Raw genomic sequence first — 18,107 nt, 5'->3', positions numbered from 1 at the left:
GCATAATAACTGTACGCTTCATTGGCCTGAATAATTTGAATTCATTTCAATTTTATATAATTTATGGTATTATTTGCCAATAAATTATACTTTGTATAGTATAATTGGCGTAGTCTCGACTGGAATCGATATACATGGCTCCTCTTTTTCAAGGCGATAATTCATTCTAGACGATTTTAATTTTGATTACAGACTTTTACCTGCCTCCAACTTGATATTAAAACTGAACAAATAGAACTTGTAGATGTCTATTTTTATATGAGTTATGTTAGGATAACAGTAATTGTAATTAGTTCTCTCTATTCTTATATTATATATCGAGAAGGCAGGTATTACTTTCAATTGCTGGATCGGAAATGATTGACTTCTCTATCTCTTGCTCATGCTAGCGACACTAATCGTAACAATAACGAATAGAACTTCTACTACAATAATCCAATGTTTAACTTTATCCATGTGAATGCAGCTGGGTGGAAAACTTTTGCATTTATCAAGCATCAATTTATGTAAATTCTTCTTCTTCTATACTATATAGCATCTCTAATGTATAATATTCTATACGGTGTATATGCTATTGAAAGAAAATCTATTGCCAATGAAGTTGAAGAAAACCCGACTTTCTGGGATACTAAAGTATAGCATCCATGGCGTCTTATCCGTAATATAATAATATCTTTATAGCCATGGACAACTTCAAGTTTTAGTAGTGGATGCCATAACAATCTTCGATAGCATACCGTTGTTTAGCAATGAATTCTGTTGCTCCCAAGAGCATAGATCCATACTTGGCTGCTTACCATATACTAGGTATAGCAGTCATTTTACTATGGTCTATCCATGAATACGAGAGACAGCATGGTGGCCGCCCATCACAATACTGTTATTAATGAGGGCACTATTTTCTTCCTATTTGCATATTTACATAATATAGAATGGATATACTATACTTGGCCATGGCACTGAGAGGAGAGGAGTGGCAGCCACAACCCTTGTAACCTGGAAAAAAAGAGGTCATCAAGCCTTTTGAATTGCAAGCTTTGCAACCAGACACGCCGCACATCGTTTGGGTTTCCTGCTACTATACAAGGACGTCATGGCCGAAGAATTTATCGTTAACAGCCCTATGAGCGATGTCCACCCGCCAACCAATGTTTCCTTATACCAATTTATCTGTGGAAATTTCGACCGCTATGGAGACAAGCCGGCAATCGTAAGTTGTTAATAGTCTCGGAAACATTGTTGGACTTGCATCATATGTTCCCCAAGGAGTCTCTACTGAAGTCAAAGAGAAATGCCTACGGATGATGAGTGGATGTCCGCTAAGTTACAATGCATCGCTTATCCTTTTATGCTTCATTAATTAAACTTAACTTACTTTTACCTACAGCAACAGTATACACAACAGCAGCCATTGCAGTGATGCAGGTTGATTAGTGTAGGCACTCTTGTGAGGGTATCTTGTAGTTAGAAGGAACCGATTAATCACGCGTAGAATCGACTAGGTGGGCATCAAGAAGGAATCGCTTTCTCTCTTGTGCATTAACCAATGCTGATTCTGATGGTTAATACCAGTATTATTGCAGTAATAGTAGTGTACTAGTGTGTTGGAAGGTTCAATGATTCGGCTTAAGTAGATTTAGTAGCCATTGAGGGATTGGCACAAATACGTTAAGTAAGAAAGTTGATTCTTTATTGTAGACTACATGAGTGAGGTAGTGACAGTAGAGCAGTGTGTTGGAAGCTGTCGTGAAGTAACGTAAGAATATTCAATCAACACGGTTACTATTGCCACTAACTGAATCGGAAGCAGAAATTGCTAGCATTGATAGCTTTTTAGAACTTAATAGCAAATGATTGTAGAAAATAGCAAAGACGCTGCTATGTAAACTACTGTAAACATAACAAGCTATTTTATATTTATCTTAGACTCTTAGTACGGTAAGACTGTGAAGGAATCTATATTTAATAACAACTTAGAATGTCCTATCTTAATTCTATACCACAATGTACAATAAAATCTTAATCATAGACTACTAAATTACCTTAATTACGAGTACATAGAGCATCTAGTAGTCCTTGTCTCAATACGCTACAACTAGGAGTAGTGCAGTCTACTGCATTCGGTACCAAGCAGAAACCTATTTATCGCCAGTAGTAAACACTACTGTACTACATAGCAAAGCCTAGCTGGAATTTTTTTAAGCAACAAGAATGATCTCAGGCTGAGGGACTCACAGTAAACTTGGATACATACGCGTATGAAAATACATTATAATGACACTGTAATTTGATCAGCAAGCACATATAAATTGTTGCTTTAGGTACTTCCAGCTTGCGTGCTCATATGTTACTTAAAGTAAATCGAAATCGACTGAACATAATAATATGGCGATACAAAATTGATAGTAAAGCTTGCATGAAGTCATAGACGTTAAATGGACTCCTTGTAGTAAGCTTTACGAGCTTGCAAAGAGTCTTACACGTTTAATTTATTAATTACTACTAGTAGCAAACTTTATTATACATTTGGATCTCAGTATATACTGTCAACGATTGCTTTACTGCTTGTATCGCAATCAATATGGATCTACTCCACCTGTAATCTCTACATACTACTTATCCATTGTACTACTGTCTATGACTAAATCTTAACTAAAAATGCAAAGGCTAACAATATAAGTTAACTGTGATAATACTGAAAATATTCTCTATGGCTTTGCCATTACAGCCATAAAATATTACATGAATTATTTCACTTAATACATACGATTAGTATTGCAGTGTACCTTGGACTATGTATTACACGTAAATCATCTAATTCATCATTCTACAGTTTATAATATGTGCATATAACATTTATATATGCATTGCATAGTAATCATACGAGGTATATTTCTTCTTCTCATTCGTAAAATTAATCCATTTATACCTACAGACGCATGCTGCCACTGCACAAACGCTGTCTTATAGAGATTTGGGCTTACAAATACGCCAATGTGGTTCCGCATTGCGACGACTAGGATTTAAGAAAGGCGATATTTTAGCTCTCTTCAGCCCAAATCATCCTCAATATGCTGTTCTCTTGTTAGCGGTTACAGCCATTGGCGGTATCGTCACAACTATCAACCCCTTATATACTGCTGATGAAGTGACCAAGCAGATGAAGTTATCGTCTGCACAGTATTTGTTTGCATATCCAACCAACGCCGATGTAGCCTTGAAAGTTACCTCCAGGATGTAAGTATTGATAATGAGTATATTCAATCTAACGTTATATACTAAAGTCTTACAAAGCAATAGCAATATGCATACAATTTCTTAATCGTGTACAAATCAGGTATAAATTCTTAAATAGTTTTGTGACAGTCATTTATTTAATAAAAGGATAATTTAAATTAGGCTAATAGAGCTGCTGTTAATATCACTAAACTGAATAATGTAAGTAATAAATTTAAACTACCCCATTAAGATTCATAGGTTACTCGTAGGATTATAGGCGTAACATAATTGCCATATTAACATTCACAACCTATTAAAATCTGTCTTTGGCATTTCGCAGACGATTAAGAGGCGCTTATGTGTTTGGTCACGTTAAGGGATTAAAGTCCTTTAACGAGCTAATGAAAGATGATGGCTCATTCTTTAAAATGGATGACACAATCCGACCAATGCAAGATACTGTTGTAATTCCTTATTCTAGCGGGACAACTGGCATCCCTAAAGGTATTAGGCTATTCCTTAATTGTGCTATCATATACATGCAATGTATTCGTATATAGGTTTAGAATTATTCGCATGTAAAATTATATCATTACCTAATCATTACAGATTATAAAACTACAAATGCTTAGTATTGTACATAAGCTCTGAGCCATTGCTTTATGATCTGAATGGGCATGAATATATTGAAAGATTTCCTATTAGAAAACTCTAACCCATCTATCTCTTTCACTGTTTTAGGTGTTATGCTAACACATTACAATCTAATTGCAAATTCTCTGCAACTGATGCATCCAGATATCAAAGCTTTCGATAATGACCGCCCGTCCTTAGGATTACTGCCTTGGTATCATATCTATGGATTAGTTGTTATCCTTTTATCTGGGCTAAGAACTGGTGCGCACCTAATAAGCTTAGAAAGATTTGAACCGGAGCTCTTTTTGGGATCCATTCAAAAATATAAGGTATCTAAAAACTGAAAATAGATAACATCGTATAAACAAAATAACTCTTAATTCTCCTTTCTACAACTATTAATTATACAACTTTTTATACCGATTCATCGCTACGCATCAGATCAAGTATGCCTGCCTAGTCCCACCATTATACGTATTTTTAGCTAAGGATCCTTTGGTAGAAAAATTTGATTTATCTAGTCTGCAGGAAACCATATGTGGGGCAGCTCCACTTGACTCAGATCTCAGTCAAAGTGTTAAAGAGCGAGCAAAGATATCATTATTACGCCAAGGTATTTAATTTCGTACCTTTTAATGAGAAACATTTTACTTAATGTATCTGATGTAGCCTCAACTTTATTTGCTTATTACAGCTTATGGTATGACGGAACTTAGCCCTATCTCTCATTTAGTCAAAAGAGCTGACGAGAAGAAATTTGGAGCCATTGGAGTTTGTGCTCCTAATACGAAAGCTAAGGTTTGTCTAGAATCTCTACAGATAATTTTACCTTGTTATATTATCTATAACTACTGGAAGTCATATCCTGCGTTTTATTAATTTAATAAATTTGATTGAGAAATTGATCATCTATATAATCATTTTCTTTTTGGGGTAATAGGTTGTAGATGAGGATGGAAAATCACTACCACAGCATGAAAGAGGAGAATTATGTATACGTGGGCCTCAGGTTATGAAAGGATACTTTCGAAATGAAAAAGCTACTGCATTAACCATTGATAAAGATGGCTGGTTGCACACTGGTGATATTGCATATTACGATGAAGATGGGTATTTTTACATTGTCGATCGCTTGAAGGAATTAATTAAGTACAAAGGCTTTCAGGTCTAACAAATAGAATATATTGAATGCTGCTACTTGAATTACAAATATGATGTAACAAGGGAAAAATATGGTCAATCTAACGTGATCCAACCTAATATTTACCAAACTAGGTGCCTCCTGCCGAACTAGAAGCACTGTTACTTACTAATGAAAAAATTGCCGACGCTGCCGTTATTGGTCGACCGGATTTAGAAGCAGGAGAGTTGCCGATGGCGTTTATAGTAAAGAAAAGCGAAATATCAAAGGAAGAGATTATTGAATTTGTTAAGAGTAAAGTTAGCCCTCATAAATATTTACGAGGTGGTATTGAATTTGCTGATATTATTCCTAAGTCAGCAAGTGGTAAAATATTAAGACGAGAACTAAGAAAACGGGTCGCGGAGTTAACGAAATTACAAAGTAAACTATAAAATCGAAATGCACCCATTGCTTATAACTTGAGAAGATTTTTCGCTTTACATCTGAAATTACTATGCCCTTTGTAATTTTTCATACTCGAAAATGTAAAGAATTATGCTAGACAATTACTCCGTTAATACCTAAAAAGCATAACGATTTTGTAATTGCTAATGATAGGCTTCTTTATGACACATGTTGAAGTTGTGATACCATATCGTAAACATGACTCGACGTTAGGGCGTATAAAATTGACCATTAATGGCCTAGAATGCTATCGCATTATGACGTTGAAATCTGAGACAATTTGTAACGATTTATCGTCTTAGAAGTAATTAAATTATGATAGAATAGTCAAACACTTATACATTACATAAAATAGAGATTACATAAGTATAATCTTGCGTTCGCGGACGAATTTATATCTTTCGCTTTAGTGGCCGAATAAAATGCATTTTGTGTTAGAACACTGATAACCTAGCGTATACATAAAATTGCGTTTCAAATTTGTCTTAAATCTAGCAGTCTGAAGCGAAAACTATCCGTTCCCAAATGTGATTGAAGTTGTGTAACAGATAGTATTAAGTGAATATAATCTATATTAGCAGGTACTTGCTCGAGGCAATTTTAGTAGATAACTTCTTTGATATCTCTGCATTTGGAAAAATAAACGCAGCAATTTTAGTAGGTAACTTCTATGATATAGAATATTTGGAAAAATAGACACAGCATTTTTTATTCATTGATTCTACCCTAAGAGTACATCTAAGACAATAAAATTATGCTAGATTGATCAGCCATAAAAAAATAAGTTAGAACTTACATTTTATTGGTTAAGATCTTGAAATAATATTTATCAAATCAGCGGGCATCATTGAAGCTGTTCAGTCTTAAAAAAAATTTTGAGCACAGGTCATTTGCATACTCGCCTTTGACACCAACATTTACAGTAAATATATAATGAATTCGTGCATGAGTGTATCCAGAATGTACGTGATTACTAGAAAAAAATACCTTGGTACATAATATCGTAAGCGTATATCCTTATTCCTATACGTAGTCCGATACAGCAAGCCATAACTGAAAAAAAGACAAAATGAATCTAGCATTTTCTGGTGGTGGATTTTTGTCTGTATATCAACTGGGTGTAGCAGCTGGATTTGTGGAATATGCGCCAGATATAATCAAAAATTTAAATTCAGCTAGTGGAGCATCTGGTGGTGCAATCACAGCATCAGCATTAGTGGTATGTCCCGATAAATTACCAGAATTAAGCCGATATTGTATCGAGATGGGGGTGAAGACTAGAGATTTTTACACAGGAGCTTTTCACCCTCGTGTTAGCATACCTCATTTGATTGAAGAAGCATTAGATCGTGTATTTCCTGATAATGCTCATCAATTAGCCAACAATAAAGTTCATATATCATTAACTCGAGCCAGAGATCGACAAAATATCCTCATTAGCGAATTCTTCTCAAAGATGGATCTTATTAAGGTAAATCAACTATCGCTAAAAGCAAAGCATATATGATCACATCCATCATCTGTTTGTAATATAATTTTTAAAGCAGGTAAAATACTTTAACTTGATCATATCCTAAAGTTATAATATTTTATAGTTAGGAATACATAGTATTTCCCATTAATTTTCAACCTTTAGGAGTAACTGCGGCAAAAATATGCGTATAATATCTTGTACATGCATTTACATGCTAAATTATAATATATTGTATAATTTCTTGAGAATCCAATCGTAAAGAGGCAATAGTAATTACTATTTAACGTACATTTGGCGATACTTATGGAAATACTGGACTATAATCTTTTAAATCGTATCTCTAGACTTTGTTTATTTGAAGATGAGATGCATTATTCATGAAAAAAATCGGTTATAATGGGCATGACGAAGGTTTAGACCTAGGGAAAAAGTAATAAAAGATTGTTGATGTCCATATCGCAATTTCAATTAAACCACTGCATATTCTAGGATTACGCAATCATGCTAAAAAAATCTGAAATTCGGCTAAAATTTCAATTAATATCACATCACCTCTTTATCACTCTTAGCGGCATTATTAGCCTTTGGTGAAGTAAATATATTCATCTTCTATATAAATAGATTGAAATAAAAATCATTACTAAGCCGATGAAGAATGATTCATGAAGAGAGCTTATAAATTAATTATTGCATAGAGTTCTTAAAAGATATTACCAGACTTTTAGTGAAAGTACGTATAGATATCTTTTATGTAAATCGACTCTAAAATCGTTACTGACCTGATAAAGATTGCTTTATGGAGAGAGAATATAATGTAAGTATTGTACAGGATTCTATAAAGATATTACTTGACTTATAGTGAAATAATATAGACATCTTCTATGTAGATCGACTCTAAAAATCATTACTAATCTGATGCAGATCGATTGATGGAGAATGTAGACTTAATTTTGCCCAAGGTCCTTTTATTAGGCCGTACATTGAAAAAGAAATTAAAACAGTTCTATCCTTACTATTACATATTTGATAGAATACTTCAAGTACTATAGTCCCTGTACATTCAATATTTCAGAAATTAATTTTTTAGCATCAATCATGAAAGCTTCGAATATATTATTGTGTTTACTTTACTAAAATAAATTTTTACTTTTTCTCATCACCGTATTACATATGTATATCAGCGGTCAATAGTATATCACAAGATCATTTTTAGATATAGCATATTACAACAGTACTATTCAAGACTACTGATTATTTATGCCAGGATCATTTTAGATATAGTATATTACAATAGTACCATATAAGACTACTGATTACATGTAAATTACATGAAATCAATTTTTTAAGCATCAATCATGATAGCTTTGAATATACTACTGGATTTCCTTTACTAGAATAAACTTTTACCTTTTTCATCGCCACAGTACTTCTGCATATCAGTAGTAAATAGTATATTTCAAGATTGTTTTTAGATATAGCATATTACAACGGTACCATTCACGACTACTGATTATATGTACTTGCATCTCAAGATTATTTTTAGATATAGCATATTACAACGGTTTTATTCAAGACTACTGATTATTTATGCTCGTGTCTCAAGGTTATTTTTAGAAATAGCGTATTACAAAGGCACTATTCAAGACTGCTAGTTACATATAGTCGTATTTCAAGATCATTTTTAGATATAGCATATTACAACAGTACCATTCAAGACTGTTGATTACATGTAAATTTCTCTAAATGATGGATTAATTTTTAAGCTTGTATCTAATTTTCGTTATGTACGCGTATTATAAAATCGATAGACTCTAGTTTATCCCTACCTTCATAATTCATGCGTATTTAAAGCAATTTATTCATTTTATATGAATTTTCTTTTTGTTCAATCAGGTCCATTTATTTATATTTATAGTAAATGAAATAATATGCAGTTAAAAATATCTCATTTATTCGTAATAAACTTGCTAATAGCTTGAAGTAAATGAAATTAGGTTATGATAAATATTATTAAGATGATAAATTCTTTCTTTTTCCGGAAATGGTATGCAGTGTGTAGCTTGTAGTTGTTTTGTCCCTTTTTGGTCGGGTATAGTGCCACCTTTTTATCGTGGAGAGGTAAGAAATACATTAAAAATTTTAAGTTGTATAAATTTACTTATAACATTGTATCTGCAAAAGATGTAGAATAAAAAAAAGATTGGTATATTATATTGCAAAGCGTAGATATCTATTATATTATAACGTAAATCTCAATGTTACTTTACTCAGTTAGTAGACTTTGCCAAATTCTAAGTATAGAGAAATTATCAATAAAATCAACTTGATTTATTAGATGATCTTGTAATGCCTATATGCTTTATCATTAGCGATATTTAGACGGTGGAATTTCGGACAACCATCCTATACCTTTCGATATTCAGAAAACAATAACTATTTCTCCTTTCGTCGGTGATGGAATGATTTGTCCTAACCATGTGTCGCTTCATGACTTTGAAAATAGCGATATCTGTATTCGACGAACGATTAAATTTACATTAGGCGATCTTCATCGAGCGACTAGAGCTTTATTTTCTCCAGATGAGGCCTCTCTTAGAGCATTATGTCAACAAGGCTTCGAAGATGCGTTGGAATATCTAAGAAAGCACCATTGTAAGGGATAGTCTACTTATACGAAATCTTAAAAATCTACGCACAATGCTAGCAAATAGCTCTTAAATGATAGAGATATTGAAAGTCTTACCTTGATATAGTAGTTTATCACTTTTTCGTTATTTTATTTTACTAGTTGAATAAAGTGAATATTTCCGTATATTGATAGATTCTACATGTATAACGAGCAATTTACTACAGCCTTTGTACGAAAATGATCGTATAATTACTCAGTCTGAAGATATCGCTGGCGATTTAGCCAAGAAAATTGGCCACGATGAATACGAAGGGTTAATGGAAACTCTCAAATCTGCCATGGCTGAAACCAACAAGTGGCTTGCTGATAATGATAACTCTGCTTTGGTTATAGATTTAGGTTAAAAAGTGCTTATTACACAATTGAGTTGGGAAAATTTAGCTACGGCTTCATTTAGGCAATTATTTACAGAATATTACGAGCTTAAGTTGTGAAATGGTTGATGTACAATATATGATTTCTTATTCTATTAACAGAGCTATTGAAGACTTGTATAAAAGAAGCTAGGCAAAGAAATCTTCATTTACTAATACGAAATATCATACTTCGACCATGTGTTAATACCATCGAAACTATCATTGCAATTATGCTGAGGTAATGTCGACCTAATAAACCTTGGTAATGTACAATTTAGCGATGCCTAGAATATAACTTGTCTGTAAATGCTAAAGTTAATTGCTTATCCGCTATTGAAAAGACTTCTAATTCAATCATCATAAATTTACAATTAGGATATTTTCTATATCACATGAATTTTACTGTTCAGTTGTTCATTTGCTTGGAATTTTAAAGCAACAGTTTGGAGACTTATTTGACGCTGCACGCTATTATTCCGACCACAAGTAAGAAGTTAATTGTAGTTTTGGATATCTAGATATATTTTAATCTATAATATGGATGCATAAAAATAAGGGCATATTCAAATCTATACTAGGAAGTACCAACTTTATTCTGATTTATTGTTTGACGTAAAGTAGGATACAGTTTAATACTGATTTTCATAAATATACTGTTAGTTCTAACACGTATAGCAATTAAATCTCTAACTAGATGGCAATGGACCATAAATATTTGTAATAGCATCATTTCAATAACTCTAATCGGGCTTAAATACAAATAAAAACGACCAGAAAATTTGAGACGATACTTTTTAAATGTTAAGCAGTATTCGACACCTGGAAGAGTACGATTTAGAGCATTTTCACTGCTTATTAAAACTTGGTGCATTAACGGAGGTTATATGTCGGAAGAAAATGTCGCGAAAGTTAGAAGGTATTTGTGGGAATATTTGATTATTTTTAATAATTCCAATTGCAGACTTAAGAATCAACGATAGCTAGTTTACTGAAATACGCGTAGATAGAAGCAACACAAATAACATCCTATGTAATTTACCACTAACAAAGTGAGTTTAGGTGATTAATTCTTTAATTGATATGGATATCGCATCTTCATATTTTAATTATAGACTGGCATCATCCCGATAGAAACCGTGAGCATTACCAAACATTGCGGTCAGCAGCAAATGCTTTTACGTCTGCAGTGGGAATTTCTATTGCAGTTGGTCGGTTAACTCCATCGAATATACCCTTTGCCCAGGATTCGGATACTATGATAACATCTCTGATTGATACCATTGAGCTGATGGATATCGGTTTGATGGTTTACTTAGCACATGAAAAGACGGAAAATGATAAAATAGATTGGCCAGATGTCTCTTTGTGGTTTAAGCGAGAATATTCAAATGATCCTAATGATAAAAAAGACATGACTGAAAAAGATAATTAATAACGCCATTCTTTGTGATCGATTTTATATAATTTTCTATGTGAATACACGTATCAGGCAATTTTTAAATCGAAATTTTTATTGAATAACGACAAGCAGTAAGTCTGTCAGAAAAATGGAAGAAAATCTCTAAGCTTATATTACCATCGTTTCATCAGGATTTACTGATATATAAATATATCTATGTACGAAACGCGTATACCTCAATTAAAAACCTATCTAGTTTGAGGATGGAGTGTATTTATTACAGTATCGGTTCAATTTTTGGGGTCCAATGTTTCGACATATTCTAATGACATCAAGAGCATGATAATAAAATAGAACATAACATGATTTACAACTGTAGGGTCTTCAATACGCGTAGATACTTCGAATGCTGTAAGTTGTCGCTAAGTTTAGTCATCATACTCGATCTATTTTACTTGTAAGCTAGCTCGCATTTATGCTAAGAGTAGGGTATGTCTATCATGGTAGTTTACCTGTCTGCCTACTTTATTCGACGATACATAGTCTAAATAATATCATGATGTACTGCACTATCGAAAAGTGATTTTTTTTCCTTATTTATTAATGGCCAAGACGCTCAAGGACACGTCAATACAGATGCATCTGGATTAAGAGATTCGCCATTAATAGTATATGCTGTAAGCATATCAGTGCTTGATTTCTCGTATTCATTTGTTATAGTAGCTGTAGACGCTTGTTGATTGATACCATTTTAATCGGGAGCAGAGTTTGAACTAATTTACTATGCTGCCCTAGTAAAATCCATAGCAAGTAGTATTGATGCCATTCTGATCAGCAGCTGAGTTTGGGCTGATCTTTTTCATCCAGTCCTAACGAAATATTCCAATCAATGAACTATGAATAATACAGTATGTGTAGCAATATAGATTGGTGTTATTGTGATCAGCAAAGGGACACTATCTTTACTTACTTCGAATGATAAACTTAACTCTGATGAGACACTAGGAATTACTCTCTAGCTTAAAGTAGCTCAATGTAGAACTGCATGCAATTCTAAATCCTTGCATTGAATACTCGCCATAGCATTCAAGCAGGCAGGTATGGCAGTACCGATCTGAAGTTGATTAGGTTGCTGGGAGATAGGTCTTGTTGAATCGGAAGATGGCAACGTTATATCAATCATCCATGACTTATACCAGTGAATCAAGGATCAATTGATCACAAGATTGCAATTCTAGGTCAAAATAACATTAAGAAATCAATCGGAACTTTTAGTCATATTCAGCAATGCTTTCATGCTTTGCATGGAGGATGAATCCACCTGCAACTACTGCAGGTAGGCTCAATAACAACATTACCGACTATATAGATCTATAGCTCTATCTATGTTGCAATAATCAGCTATGGATAGATCGATATAACAGTAAGAAATCGATTAAAACTTTCAGCCATATTCAGCAATGTTCTTATGGCTTCGATGGAGGATGAATGAATCAGCAAGCTTTGCTGGTAGGCTCAACAAGGACACTATCGACTACAAGTGTTCGCAATGATCAGCTATGGATAAATTTCTAGACCTTAGTAAGAGTAGAGTAGATACGACACATTAGCTATACATTTGCGGCTTAAATAAAAAGAAATTCCATTGCAGTTATGGCTCAGCAAGGATAGCAATAGGACTATTATTTTGAGCAGCCATTTTTGTATACCTCATCAAGTACCCTAGCTACTCTAACAGTGCCGGTATTTCCATACTGTAATCTATAGTAAAGCAATCATCAACCGATCGACTATGGAATATCTGTGGATCCCATGTCTATCGACCAGTACCATGTTGCTGTAACGGCATTACAGTATTATTCACTGAGTATGGTTAGATACCGTAGACTACCATCCAGTATCGCAATCGTCCATTTTACCCATCACTACTGGCTGCAAAAACCAGGGACTGCTAAAAACCTCGAGAAAAGAGCCTAAAAGAGTAAAATCTCACCATGGCGGAAGAACACATCATATCCAGTCCGTTATCCAATGTTTTTATACCTTCACACTTAAACATCTATCAGTTTTTCTGCGAAAACTTCGATCAATATGGTGATAAACCGGCAATTGTAAGTTTTTGCATGATCGTTCAGGCTGACATGATGCCATTGGATAGCATTAGGCCATACTAAACATGGCCAAATAGATCGATTTTAAAGTGGGATAGATATCATCAGAGTATCTTGGAAGTGTTCTTTCATGTCGGATAGATATGGACTGCTTTCCTTATCGATCGCTTTCCTATCTTTTGCATGTCGAAATGACGCTACTATACTGTAGACTTATGCATTGCAAATATGTCGAAAGTGATCTTGTTGAAAACACGTCGATGAACATGGACAATCGGATTGTTTTATAAGCCTTATATGCAATTGCTGCACGTAGTATACTGTACAAGTGTCATAGTATATCAATTATAGATGGTATCATAGGATTATAATTCCTCATCTGTCTTGCATGTCGAGTAGACTGTATCATTTATTATTATTTTGCTCATCTATCCGGATAGTTGGGGCGTTAATAGGAGAATAACGTTGGCTTTTTTAGCTAATAAAGAGCTTATATTAATTACTACTTTGATATCGATCGGATAGATTGCAGTGTAGATAATGATATAGTGGAGTAGCAGTAGGTTAACAAACATCCAAATAATGGTTGATAAAGCTTGAAAATGAATAGTTTAGATAGGAATCAGTACTACCATTGTGATATAAGTGCACAACGCATAGCAATCAGGTTAACATAGTGCTGATAATTTCTTCCTATCTCTTCCTTTATAATATCTACCGATGTGTAAATTGCTTGCTGATATTGTCGCTATTATGCTACAGTAATTCACTCTGGTAAAGCAATCACGATCATGACAACAAGGTCGCTCTATCCAGTGTTCAAATACTTAACAGAGTTGTTTGAATGATACTGTTTTGATTCCGTAACTAATCTTTCTATCCAAGTTAGTATTGAAAGCTATTTCAATGTTAGGCAAGATAAGTACTAACAATAATTATTTATTTTTATGATTACATTGAACTAGACTGATGCCCATTCCGGTCTAACTCTTACATACAAAATGCTAAAACAACAAATTCGACAATGTGGCTCTGCTCTCAGGCGTGCTGGATTTAAAAAGGGCGATATCTTTGCCATTTATAGTCCAAATCATCCTCAGTATCCGGTCCTAATTTTTGCAGTGGCAGCTATTGGTGGCATTGTATCAACAATTAATCCTTTATTTACTGCAGAAGAGGTCATACAGCAAATGAAATTATCCTCTGCGAAATATCTATTAGCTCATTCATCAAATGCGGCTAATGCAATCAAAGTGGACAAAACACTGTAAGCACTCATCAACTTTATGCGGATTCTTAGCATGATCTCGAAGATAAATGATAGATAGACTAAAAATTAATAAGGACAGAGTTGATGTGGTTGCTTTTAAACATGTTGCCTCGTATTCGGTTCAATAATGTTGACGAAATCCTATGTAGACATTCTTTTGTAACTTACTTAGTATTTGCAATCACCTATAAATGGAGATAATATCAGGAGCAACATTCGATAAATAGCACTGCTCTAGTTAGCATTATTGGTATGTAGTAGCGTCGTTTTTGATTTAAATTAACCTTTGTCAAATTATAGATTGTCATAGTTTAAAATTTCTGGACATTGATTTGCAATTGAATCGCAGATGGTCCATCACCGGATCTGTACTCATCATATTCGACTAAAATTCAAAATAGTAGAACGCTCGATACATCATAATTTACACGTAGGAATATGTACATTTTTACAGCCACTCTCATGGCTAGTTATCAATACTTTCTTGTTATTCCTTACTTTAGAAATTTACGTGGACTGTATGTATTCGGTGAAGAGAAAGGAGTAACCTCATTTGATACATTAATTCAAGATGATGGAGCGTTCTTCAAGCCTGATGCAACTATTGATCCAATCAATGACGTTGTTATGCTTCCTTATTCAAGTGGTACGACTGGAATTCCGAAAGGTAGTAATTGCATTTAATAAAAGAATACTTAGCGTACTATTATCTTCCCTTGACTTTTATATCAGACCATACTGCAAGGATAGTGCTTCTAGTCCATTCATGTTATTTTATCTTATACAAGTAAATAAATCAAATGCATAATATGCTTAAAGTTCACTTCATTGAACTCATAGTTTCCCGGATGATTAATTATTTAGCCACTGCTATGATAACGAAATGCTTACCAAAATTTTATATGTATCCACAGGTGTTATGTTGACACACTACAACTTGATTGCCAATTTCGCGCAACTAATTCATCCAGATGTCAAAGTTTTCGATAGTGATGCTCCAGTTTTGGCTTTATTGCCATTCTTTCATATCTACGGGTTAGTAGTTATATTGCTCGCCGGATTGAGAGTGGGGGCACATTTAATAAGCTACTTAAGATTTGAACCCGAAGTTTTTTTGCAATCGATCGAGAAATATAAGGTAAAACATAACATGTTTAGACCATTTGTGATAATGTAGAGTGTAGAAAGGATTAGATTATAAAGATTGATAAGATAATTTGCTTCTGGTGCTACACAGATCAAATATGCTCCTCTTGTACCGCCGTTGTATGTATTCTTGGCAAAAACGCCACTGGTAGAGAAGTACGATTTGTCAAGCTTGCAGGAAACGATGTGTGGAGCTGCCCCACTTGATTATGACCTTAGCCAGACTGTTAGAAAGCGCGTTGGGTTATCTCTAGTTCGACAGGGTATATATGCAGTTAATTCTTCTATTTAAAGAATAATAAGTAGTGCATTAGTTCAAGCTCATAGTATGAATTACGTTTGACGTCTATTAATTATTGACAATCGACATACGCGTGCAAGTATAAAATACGATCGAAATCCGTAATTCGTTTTTAACCTTTAGTCTATGGGATGACTGAACTTAGTCCTCTTTCGCACATGGGTAAAAGATCCGACAAGGACAAATTAGGAGCGATTGGTATTGTTGTTCCTAATACGAAAGCCAAGGTATCATTCAATTACTTTATTCAAGCAAAGTTTAATTCCAAATGAAAAGTACTTTGGAAATATTTTCATTATTCGAAGGTTGTTGATATTGAAACTGGAAGATCATTACCAGAACATCAACGCGGAGAACTATGTATTCGTGGTCCCCAAGTGATGAAAGGTTATTTGCGAAATAAAGAAGCTACAGATAGGACTATTGATAAGGACGGTTGGTTACATACTGGAGACATTGCATATTATGATAAGGATGGCTACTTTTATGTTGTCGATCGATTGAAAGAGCTAATCAAATATAAAGGCCATCAGGTATAGCTGCCGCTAACTACAATTATTTCATTTAATAAAAAATTTTCTGCTTTAGATTAAAGTAGATAGACTCGGTTAACCCGGCATTGATTTCAAATTCTAGGTAGCACCAGCTGAGCTAGAAGCATTATTGTTAACAAATCCTAAAGTAGCTGATGTTGCTGTTATTGGTCGGCCAGATGACGATGCTGGAGAATTGCCGATGGCTTTTATTGTTAGAAGTGGTGAAATAACCAAACAGGAAATTATCGACTTTGTTAAAGATAACGTCAATCCGCAAAAGTACTTGCGAGGTGGAGTAGAGTTTCTAGATATCATTCCTAAATCGGCAAGTGGTAAAATCTTACGAAATCAGCTGAGAAAGCGCATTAAGGAGTCAACGAGCCTACACAGTAAATTGTAACTGTCGCTATATGAAAGATTCTTCTACTATACAACTGCGACAATTTTAGGGCAATTGATGATGCTTCAATTGTGTGTTAAGTTATCATCGGTTAGCCAATGATTAATTATATACGGATAATTATTAGTCTCAAAGTTGTTGAGATCATTTGATTATTGGTGATATGCTCTTATTTGTAAGCTAGCTATTTGTCAAAGATCTAATGATTCTAGGCCTTATTAGAGACATTCATGGTAGTTTATTAGCTAACACGGTTTATCTTTGTCTTGCGATAACGATTCTTAAGCATAAATGCTGCTAACAGGAATTGCTCTAAATAATTGCCATAATAAACTACCACAGTTTATCTTTGTTTTGCGGTATCTGTTCTTAAGCAGGGATTGCGCTAAATAATTATCAGCGTTTATAGCTTTAAACACACTTTGTTTGCGGTAACCTTATCTAATTTCGTGGGAAAGTGCAACCTAATACAAGTTAGTTAAATTATTCTGTAATACCGTACGTACGAGCTGAAACCATTTTTATAAATTTCATTTTAACTCTTAAAATTTTTGTATAACATTATACTTGCTTTTAATGTTTTAATGCAGTGGTAATCCTTTATATACTAGACATCGCTGTCTCACTATGCAATTTAATGGTACAATCGTAAGACGTGCACTATAGGTTAATAAATTATATAACGTGTAATCTTTAGATATGGGTTCAGTTGCTATCCTGAAGTTTAACTATTTAGATTTACCTACAGGATAGAATATAATAATAAATTAGCCAAGAAACAAGCTCAACATTTTACCACTGGATTGCTTACTAAATGCATGTGGGTTGGTGTATGGTGATATACTGTACACATACCTATAGACTTTATTTACAGCAGGAATGATAGCTTCATCTTGTCGATTATTTGCTTATTATTATTATTATAATCCTCATGACGAAATATCATAAAACACATTCATTATTTATCTAAGATAAATTAAGG

At 33.9% G+C, this 18,107-nt stretch overlaps 3 protein-coding genes across 3 annotated transcripts; all 3 read left to right on the top strand.

Moving 5' to 3' along the window:
* Window positions 1–1,093: 1,093 nt before the first annotated feature.
* TRIADDRAFT_19929 (uncharacterized protein) lies at window positions 1,094–5,430 on the top strand (the record flags this gene model as incomplete). The annotated part of the gene is made up of 8 exons (XM_002108460.1): window positions 1,094–1,210; window positions 2,936–3,237; window positions 3,569–3,723; window positions 3,961–4,184; window positions 4,297–4,468; window positions 4,550–4,653; window positions 4,796–5,020; window positions 5,131–5,430. 8 exons carry the CDS (start codon window positions 1,094–1,096, stop codon window positions 5,428–5,430), a joined length of 1,599 nt encoding a protein of 532 aa, XP_002108496.1.
* A 1,082-nt stretch (window positions 5,431–6,512) lies between these two features.
* Window positions 6,513–9,580, top strand: TRIADDRAFT_18195 (uncharacterized protein; the record flags this gene model as incomplete). The annotated part of the gene is made up of 3 exons (XM_002108459.1): window positions 6,513–6,914; window positions 8,970–9,035; window positions 9,287–9,580. The coding sequence occupies 3 exons, from the start codon at window positions 6,513–6,515 to the stop codon at window positions 9,578–9,580; spliced, it is 762 nt and encodes a 253-aa protein (XP_002108495.1).
* A 3,775-nt stretch (window positions 9,581–13,355) lies between these two features.
* TRIADDRAFT_18552 (uncharacterized protein) lies at window positions 13,356–17,125 on the top strand (the record flags this gene model as incomplete). The annotated part of the gene is made up of 8 exons (XM_002108458.1): window positions 13,356–13,472; window positions 14,438–14,739; window positions 15,246–15,412; window positions 15,657–15,880; window positions 15,980–16,151; window positions 16,313–16,416; window positions 16,495–16,722; window positions 16,826–17,125. The coding sequence occupies 8 exons, from the start codon at window positions 13,356–13,358 to the stop codon at window positions 17,123–17,125; spliced, it is 1,614 nt and encodes a 537-aa protein (XP_002108494.1).
* Window positions 17,126–18,107: the final 982 nt, after the last annotated feature.

Source organism: Trichoplax adhaerens, genomic scaffold, assembly GCF_000150275.1.
Source record: "Trichoplax adhaerens TRIADscaffold_1 genomic scaffold, whole genome shotgun sequence".
NCBI lineage: Eukaryota > Metazoa > Placozoa > Uniplacotomia > Trichoplacea > Trichoplacidae > Trichoplax > Trichoplax adhaerens.
This window is presented reverse-complemented; position numbering and strand designations above follow the sequence as displayed.